The sequence below is a fragment of the Lolium rigidum genome, chromosome 1 (assembly GCF_022539505.1).
Source record: "Lolium rigidum isolate FL_2022 chromosome 1, APGP_CSIRO_Lrig_0.1, whole genome shotgun sequence".
Taxonomy (NCBI): Eukaryota; Viridiplantae; Streptophyta; class Magnoliopsida; order Poales; family Poaceae; genus Lolium; species Lolium rigidum.
In genome coordinates, this window is record NC_061508.1 from 116,652,953 (window position 1) to 116,662,936 (window position 9,984).

The 9,984-nt window shown below is 50.2% G+C and overlaps 1 protein-coding gene across 1 annotated transcript; it reads right to left on the reverse strand.

Moving 5' to 3' along the window:
- Positions 1-7,605: 7,605 nt before the first annotated feature.
- On the reverse strand, positions 7,606-8,210 carry LOC124650570. The gene has a single exon (XM_047190085.1). It carries the CDS (start codon positions 8,208-8,210, stop codon positions 7,758-7,760), a length of 453 nt encoding a protein of 150 aa, XP_047046041.1. The 3' UTR covers positions 7,606-7,757.
- Between the last annotated feature and the right edge of the window lie 1,774 nt (positions 8,211-9,984).

Consider the following 9,984-nt stretch of genomic DNA (forward strand, 5'->3'; position numbering starts at 1 on the left):
TCGTCCTCCGAGTCGGTCGTTGTCGTCGTGGGAGTCTCCGTCGACGTGGTAGTCCCGGCGGCAGCGACTCTCGTCGAAGACCTTGATGCTCATGTCCCTGTTGCCGAAGTAGGAGAACACGAGGATGAAGCCGGCTTGGAGGCGGTGGTGGCGCGCGAACTTCTCCCAGCCGATGTTGAGGTACATCTTGCCGCACGCGTCGTAGATCGCGTCGACGATCCACCGGCAGTAGCCGCACGAATGCTCCCGCAGATGCATCGTGCGCGGGCGTACGCCGCCGACGTACTCGGCGAAGGAGTCCGGCAGCCTCCGGATGCCGCGCGGGTCGCCCTTGAGGACGTGGACGAACTCGAACGGGACGTCCGGCTCCACGTCCATCTCCGACGATGAAGACGACGGCGCGGGAGGCGACGGCGATCGTTCAGCTATGCCGCGGCCACGACCACGACCACGACCACGGCCGCGGCCGCGAGGTCGGCCTCCGCCTATACCCGGACATGGCGGCGAGTCTTGTTGAGAGATGGTGGCGGCTAGGGTTTGGGAGAGAGGCGCTAGGGTTTGTGTGTGAGAGGGACGATGAGAGGCGCCCCTTTTTATAGGCCGGAGGGAGGCGGAGGAGCGGTGGCGCTCATTAACGCCGGCACGCAGAGCTAGGCGCGACGGGACGCGTCGCTGCGCCCTCTGCGGGAACTGCACCGTCGCTGCGCGCCAATAACTTCCGTCGCGAGGTAGGCGACGGTTAGGTTTAAATTAATTGTGCCGCTGACGGGTCGGCCCCGCCACTCCCCGCCTCGCTTTTCGTTGTGTCCGGCGTCCCCGGAGCGTCCCCTGTGGGACGGGGACGGGCTCGGGGCGCCGGACACCGTATCGGGGCGCGCCGGACAAAAAAGGGCTTTGGGGGACGCGGCTGGAACGCTTTTTTGGTCCGGCGCGCCCCAAATCCCTTTGGGGGACGGTTTGGGGTACGCGACTGGAGATGCTCTAACTTGTTCTTTAACCTGCAGCTGGATAACCCGTCTTGCCGCCGACCGAGATGCTCGCCGTCGACGGCCGCTGTACGCGCGTACCCGGATTTCGGCCGAGCTCCTCGCCGTTGATAGCTGGATTGCCGCTATAGGCGCATACGTGGACTTTTCAAATTTCAAATGAATCTAAACACTATCCAATATATGTAGAAATTGAAAAAAAAGCGCGCTATTTCGGCGCTAATAGCGCGCTATTTGGCGCTAATAGCACGCTATAGCGTTTTTAGACAGCCCACGTTACATCATTTCGGCGCTATAGTGTCAGGATCCTTACCTAACGAACACCAAGTTCTTCAGTGAACTGTTCAGTTTCAGCGACAAGAATCAACGGTCAAGATGAAGCCCAGTTTCAAAACGAAGATCCTTCGGCGAGTATATCTCCGCTGCTGTTTACCTTTTTGTCCTAGCCTTAAAATCTGTAACCATATGGCTTGTAAGGGTATAACCGTAAAACGCTTGAGCTCATGCCTTGGATATAAAGGTGTGAGTGGGGTGGATGGGTGGATCAAGCATAATCAAAACCCTATTTTATCTACTGTTGTTTTCTTCCTTAGCAAGTAGAAGTAGATCTGAGCCCCGCGTGCTCCCCTTCTTCCTCCTCATCGATCGTGTGTAGTCATGGATCAACCGCGATCCTGACACGGTGGTATCAGAGCGTCGATCTGGTCTACCCTACCTTCTCCCAGCTGCCGGTGGCTCGTCCCACCCTCCCTGCCCCTCGCCACCTACCATGCCGGCCAACACCAGATCCCGATCCTCATCAAGGGACGGGGCTGCGCGCGCCGCCCGGCACGCCGGAGCTGCGACGTCCACGGATGACGAGCATGAAGACGCTCAACTGCGCCAACGCGTTCCTCGCGACGTGCGCGCCATTGGTCGTCGCCTCGATCGACACCAGGCAGCCTTCCACAACCTCCAAGGTGAGATGGCTAAACTCACATCCATGGTAGCTAACCTGCAGATCAACTTCTCCCATGCGCCGGCAGCACCATCAATGAACCAAAACCACACCTTTCCATCACCGCCACCGCTCCCAAATACCAACCTTTCTCCTATCCCAGAAGGAACAACCCCTATATCCACACCACCCAACCCAAAGCCACCACCTTTTCCTCCCAACTTCGGTAAATTCACCCCAGACTAGCTTCCCCATCCTCCAGAGACGCAACGCCCATCTTCCATTCGACAAATTGCCCATGTGACCACCAATACCCCTCCAATCACCACCACAACCCCATCCTCCTCTCACCAGACCGAAATCACCCAACTTACCAACCCACACACCAACCCAAACTCCTACAATTCCCCAGAACAACCACCATACCCACCAAATCCATACCCACCCAACCCATACTACCCATACCCACCATACTACCCTCCTCCACCACCTTACAATTACCCCTACCCAATGCCAAACCCAACACCATATCAGACAACCAACAACTCCTCCCAATACCCATCTACTGACAACACCAACCACCATAACAACGACCCCAACATTCGAGCCCCGCATGTGGAACTGCCAACCTTTCAGGGAGAAAACCCACGTGCTTGGATTCTGGAATGCGAGGACATCTTCTCACTGGTTGGGATTACTGAGAATCATCAAGTTAAATGGGGTCTGGCACACGTAAGAGGACAGGCCAAGACATGGCTGAGCAGTTCTGGCATCAACTTACAGCAACTGTCATGGTCACGCCTCTGCCAAGTTCTAATTGAGCGTTTCCCAGACAATCATTCTTTGGACCCAATGGACCAGCTGCAACACCTGAAGCAAACAGCCAATGTCGACAGCTACATCAATGCGTATGAAACCTGGATGACATTGATGAAAAGAGGATGATCATACCTGCCACAAGACTTCTTCATCGACAGATTCATCAGTGGTCTTAAGGACAACATCAAACATACGGTGCAATGCCAGAAACCTGACTCCTTGCTGTCTGCATATTGGTATGCTCGGCAATACGAAAAATCCTACTTGTCGTCTACTAGAAGAACTATGCCAGGAACCAATGCAGTACCTCTGCCAGCCAGGAACATCCCAAACAGAGACAACAGGAACAGAGACTTGAATGCTCGTCCGAGAGAACCACGGAAGTGCTGGTATTGTCCCGAGAATTGGACAATGGGACATAAGTGCCAACCTATGCAAAGAGCACTAAATGCATTACAGATGCAAGGAAACTCAGAGGAAGACAGTGACGAGGAACTATCACAAGATGAAGGCCCTCACCCTGACAACAGAGAACAACCAGCAGCACATCCACAGGTTCAGAACCAACCTGTCGATAATCTGATGCATATCTCTGCTGCAGCATACACCGGGTCTCCTAGTGCATCTACTATATCTCTGCTGTTACACTTGAAAGGAGCACGAGCCATTGCTTTGGCAGATACCGGCAGCACCAACACATTTCTTGATCATTCTTTTGCTCTTAAGCACAATATTCCAATAAGACATGCACCCAAAAGAACAGTAACAGTAGCTGGTGGAGGCACTCTTACATCTGATGCAGTGGCAGTCAACCAGCCTTTCAAGATCAACAATATACTGTTCCATGCAGATTTTCGCATACTGAACCTGCAAGGAGCCGACATCATTCTTGGGGTTAATTGGTTCAAGCTCCACAACCCAGTGACTTTTGATTTCCTGGGCAGAACCTTGACACTGGCCAATAAAGGAATACAGCAAACCTTCTCTGATCACTTGGTACCTAACAAGAACCTACTGATCACAGCTGAAGAATGCTCCAAAATATTGGAACAGGGAGCCACTGGATACATCTTACTTCCTCCTAAAGGTACTGATAACTCTACTACAGAGCTACCAGCAGAACTAGCTCTCATCCTTCAGGACTTTGAGGACATCTTCTCCTCTCCAACGGGACTGCCACCTCACAGAGCTGCTGACCACAGTATACCCCTTGTGGCTGGTGCAACACCTCCAAACATCAGGCCATACAGAATGTCCCATGGACAGAAGGACACAATTGAAGCAATCATCAAACAAATGTTGCAGAATGAGGAGATTCAACCCAGCACTAGTCCTTTCTCTTCACCTGTCATTCTAGTCAGGAAGAAAGACAAATCTTGGCGCCTCTGTGTTGACTACAGGAGTCTGAATGATATTACCATCAAAAACAAATTTCCCATACCAGTCATAGAGGACTTACTGGATGAATTGCATGGGGCACAAATTTTCTCCAAGCTAGACCTACGGTCAGGATACCATCAAATTAGGATGAATCCATCTGACATACACAAGACTGCTTTCTCAACTCACCTTGGCCACTATGAGTATAAGGTGATGCCTTTCGGCTTGAGCAATGCCCCTGCAACCTTCCAAGAATTGATGAATAATATCTTCTCCCCATACCTCAGGAAATTTGTTCTAGTGTTCTTCGATGACATCCTCATATACAGTCAGACTGAAGAACAACACACACAACACTTGAAAATTGTGTTAACTATCCTCAGGAATCATGAGCTCAAAGCCAAGCTAAGCAAATGCTCTTTTGGCCAGAAGCAAGTGGAATACCTAGGCCACATCATATCTGGAGAGGGAGTGGCCACAGATCCCACCAAAATTGCTGATATAGTCCAATGGAAAATACCAAAGTCACTCAAAAAATTGAGAGGATTTCTGGGCTTGACTGGTTACTACAGAAGGTTTATTCGAGGATACGCCACCATCTGCCAACCACTCTACCATGTGCTCAAAAAGGACAACTTCCATTGGGGCACTGATCAACAAAAGGCTTTTGACACACTAAAATCAGTAATGTCTAAGCCCCCCTTGCTCAGCTTGCCAGATTTTACCAAGCCTTTCACCCTCGAGACTGATGCATGTGCCACGGGTATTGGAGCAATTCTCATGCAACAAGGGAAACCTCTGGCTTTCTACAGCAAATCTCTAGGCCCTAGAACCAGTGCTCAGTCCATCTATGAAAAAGAAGCATTAGCAATCTTGGAAGCTCTCCGAAAGTGGCGACACTATTTATTCGGCAACAAGGTCGTCATCAAAACAGACCAACGCAGCTTACAGTACTTGGGAAGTCAAAGGCTGCTCGAGGGCATCCAGCATAAGCTCATGTTGAAGTTACTGGAGTTTGATTATTCCATTGAATACAAAAAAGGGAAGGAAAATACAGTAGCCGATGCACTATCCAGACAGTTTCAACCTGACGAAACTGACAAGGATTTGCCAGTACCAGATACAAGGCAACAATGCCACGCGATCTCTGTCTTGGTACCCACCTGGCAAACTGAAATCTCTGCTTCCTATACTACTGATGACACAGCTATCAAGTTGCTCCAGGAGCTGGCCATAAATTCTGATCACAAGCCAAATTACACCCTGCAGTCAGGTATAATTCGCTACAAAGGCAGAATTTATATTGGTAGCAACACTGATTTGAGGTCCAAGATATTTCAGACATTCCACTCTTCCTTATATGGTGGCCATTCTGGACATAGAGTTACTCTCCATTGTATCCAACAACTCTTCTATTGGCCTCACCTTAAACAGTTTGTCGCCCAGAGTGTGGCAGAATGTCCAACCTGCCAGATATCAAAACCTGAAAAGGTACAATACCCTGGTCTCCTCAGTCCTCTTCCTATTCCACAGCAGAAATGGACAGACATAAGCATGGACTTCATTGAAGGATTGCCCAAGTCACAAGGCAAAAATGTCATCCTCGTGGTGGTGGATCGCCTCACCAAATACGCTCACTTCATTCCCCTTGCACATCCCTACACTGTGCAGAAAATAGCAGACATTTTCATGGATAACATTGTGAAACTGCATGGACCCCCGGCCAGCATAGTCAGTGACAGAGACACCATATTCACCAGCACATTGTGGAAAGAAATATTCGGCTCCTTCAACATTTCACTCAAATACAGTTCAGCACACCATCCAGAGACTGACGGTCAAACCGAACGAGTCAATCAGTGCCTCGAACAGTACCTCCGTTGCATGGCCTTCCAGGAACCCAAGAAATGGTGCCAATGGCTCCCAGCCGCAGAATGGTGGTACAATTGCTCCTATCACACAGCTATCAAAATGTCCCCATTCCAAGCACTATATGAGTATGCTCCTCCCCTGCTCCACAGTATTGCACTTCCTTGCAATGTCTCAGAAGCAACACAAGTCACTGTCCAAGAAAAGGACCATATGCTGAAAACCCTGCAGGACAATCTCCTGCGTGCTCAGAACAGGATGAAGAAATATGCTGACATGAAACGCACAGAACGATCCTTCCAAGTGGGTGATATGGTCTACCTCAAAATGCAACCGTACCGCGAAACAGCTCTGGGATTGCGCAATGCTCTCAAACTGACATCCAAATGGTATGGTCCCTTCCGTGTTCAAGACAAGATTGGTCAGGTGGCTTACAAGCTGCTCCTTCCTCCTGGCAGTCAAATGCACGACGTTTTTCATGTAAATCAGCTCAAGAAGCACCTCGGTAAATCTGCTATACCCAACCCCAAATTGCCCTCTGTTACTGCTTCAGGCAAAGTCAAGGTTGCTCCTCAAGCCATCCTCGACCGGCGACAAGTCCCACGCAGCGCGGGCAGCTACGACATTGCAGTTCCACAATGGCTCATACTTTGGGAGAACCTATCAGAAGACGAAGCCACCTGGGAAGATGCAGCTTTCATCCAAGCCACATTCCCAGGATTCAAGCCCTGAAGCCTTGTCTTAAGGGGGGGGCGGTGTCAGGATCCTTACCTGACGAACACCAAGTTCTTCAGTGAACTGTTCAGTTTCAGCGACAAGAATCAACGGTCAAGATGAAGCCCAGTTTCAAAACGAAGATCCTTCGGCGAGTATATCTCCGCTGCTGTTTACCTTTTTGTCCTAGCCTTAAAATCTGTAACCATATGGCTTGTAAGGGTATAACCGTAAAACGCTTGAGCTCATGCCTTGGATATAAAGGTGTGAGTGGGGTGGATGGGTGGATCAAGCATAATCAAAACCCTATTTTATCTACTGTTGTTTTCTTCCTTAGCAAGTAGAAGTAGATCTGAGCCCCGCGTGCTCCCCTTCTTCCTCCTCATCGATCGTGTGCAGTCATGGATCAACCGCGATCCTGACATATAGCGCGCTATTAGCGTATTTTTCGGCCGACTCTATTTTGTTATAGCCCGCTATTTTTTCCTTAATGTAGATACAACTGAATTTAATCAAATATCAACATATTTTGTGAAACAAAAGGAGTAGATAGAAGAGGAAGGATGTACTTAATTAACATCGAAATTCAGGTAACAAGCGTGCCCAGAACCGAACTAATCACGGCGTTTACTGAAAAGCGCTGTGAAAACTCAGAATTATCTCTCTCGCTCTGCGGTGCTTACTCCACTGAACAAACACGTTATAATGGAATCTGTGTATACATCACCAAGGTTGTTCTTCAGATTGAAGCACGGTGCAAACCGATCCAAACGCAAGACATTCATGGTAGTTATCAAATGCTATGATCCGTCTTGCATATACAGCCTGTTAATTGGATTGTCGGAGATACGGAGTAGCGAAATAATTTACATTTGATTAAAGCTCCAAATAAGTGGCTCGCCCAGTAACTCCTCTGTGAAGAGAAGATTCGGACTGGAACATTATTTTGATCTACTGATCTCTTAAGCTACTCCCTGCTAGCTACCCTAAGTACAGGCAAACTCCCTTGTCTTAGGCTACTCCGTGCGAACTATCAAGCCCCCGTGATCCTTCTACTTCCTTCTCTTCTCCATCGTGCCGCCGGCGTCGGCGCCGGAGCCGGCGCCGGTCTTAGCCTTCCCGCGGCGCGCCCCATACGGCTGGGTCGCGTCGTAGATATCCGTGATCGATCTGTACCTCCTGTTCCTCCGCGGCCTCCCGCCCACCTCCTGCTGGCCCTCGTCGTCGTCGTCCTCCTGTTTCATCGCGTGGACGACGAGGTCGTCTAACGCGGGTGCGGCGGGCGGCGCGTTGACGGACCGCGGGGAGGAGGACGAGGAGTAGCACGCCGACGCTGCCGTCCCCGATCCCCGCGGGGTGAAGGCCGCGCCGGTGGAGCAGCTGCTCTCGCTGAGGTGGACGAGCAGCTCGGCCGCCGCGAGCTCCAGCGGCGTGAACCGCGCCGGCGGGGACGGCCTGCGCCCGGCCACCTCTTCCGTCGCATGGCCGCGGAGGGCTTGCTCCATGGTTGTGGCCGGAAGAGGCCGGTGGTTGCCTAGGTGCTGGGTGGCTTAGGTTGCGCCGGACGTGGAGGGGTCGCGGTCCGGTTAATTTCGTGCGCCGTGTAGTGTCGTGTGCCTCTCTCTCACTACTTCCGTATTTTAAGCGTCAAAAAAAAAACTTCCGTATTTTATTATCTCAGGCTAAGGTTAAATTGTGTGTGCGGTGCGCCGTGACGAGGCAGAAACCGACTTGGGAGCCAGGTACTCCCTCCCTCCACAAATAAGTGTACATTTGGGTTTTTAGATAAGTCAAACTTTATTAATTTTGACTAACTTTTTAAGGAAAAATAACAACATTTATGATACTAAACTATCATTACTAGATTTATCTCAAAATATAGTCTCATAATATAATAATTTGATGTCACATATGTTGCTACTTTTTGGTAAAAAAAAATCAAAATTATTAAAGTTTGACTTATCCAAAAACCAAATCTACACTATTTTTATTTGTGGACGGAGGGAGTATTGCAGATCCATTACCACAAACAACGAGGAGGCTATATATGCAAGATTGTGTACTTCCATTTCGCCATTCCCTTGTATAATGAAATACTGATGCGTCCATCCTGTAAAATACCACCGTAGTTCAGAGGTGCATAGATTCTGTAGAACTTTGAGGGAGTATGTGGAAGATAGCCTCTAGGGAAAGCATTCGTGTGGAATTTGAGCTTCTCTGTGGTGGAGATAAGTCGGAGGAGCATATGGCTGCCACGTCATGTCACCGCACTTCACGTGGTGTGCAATCGATCGGGGGTTCTGGTCGGGCCATATGCAAAACATATTTTGTTAAGTATATCCGTCGGCGTTGTTGCACCTGAGATTTTTGGCAGAGTTACAGCTGAAATTTTGTCCAGCTCAAAATATATTTGGCTCTATCTATTCTTCGGCTGCATGGTTTTATTTTCCTGACTATGAGGTGGAGAAAAGTTAACCTGGCCGGTGTGCTTCCTTCTGCCGTTGGTAAGCGACGAAATGAAGGGAACCATCAACGACACATGGTTGCACTCTGCATCAGTATCAGTCAGTGGTAAGTATAAGAGGATCTCTAATCCATCCCCTATAATTTAGAGGAGGAAAGGGCCGGGGCAAACTTAGACGAGCAAATTTGCCCTTCTAAACTTAGCATCGTGGAATCGATCCTCAAAAAATTTAGAGGAGAAAGCATAATTTGCAAATTTGAGCACATTCGTACAAGACAACATAACATAAGATGGTTCATGATACATATAAAGTAGCACAAATTTATAGCATCATCTAAATCCATGCCCTCCCCCCCCCCCCGCCTCTAGTCGGTCGTGGAGGCGATCTCGGGCTTCTTCCGCGTCACGAGGGCGCCCGGGGCAGCAGCCTTGGGTTCGACGGAGGAGGTGGCTCTCTTCTGCGCCGGAGAGGGTCGGCCTGCGGTTGGTGGTGGTGGATCTTTTGATCTATCACCGCGATCCGGCGGCGAGATGGAGGAGCATGGAAGCCGGCGATGGTGTCGCCGGTGGAGGGCTGGATTGGCTAGCCCGGGATGGTCGTCGACGTGGGGGTCCGACCTGTATAAAGGCGGCGGTTCTAGGGCCTCTCTTGCGTGAAGAGGAGGACCTACCGGAGGCCTGGACTCGTGATCTGGCCGGAGGGTTGAGTTCCGGAAGGCTCCGCCGGCGAATGTAACGATGCTTTGCCCGGAGTTTGCTGGATCGGAGGTATTCGGTCGTGCGCACCCATGCTTTTATTCCGACCGATTGGTTCC

Bases quoted from the DNA above. Each gene is read 5' to 3' on its own strand.
- LOC124650570 (XM_047190085.1), bottom strand. From the start codon at position 8,210: ATGGAGCAAGCCCTCCGCGGCCATGCGACGGAAGAGGTGGCCGGGCGC.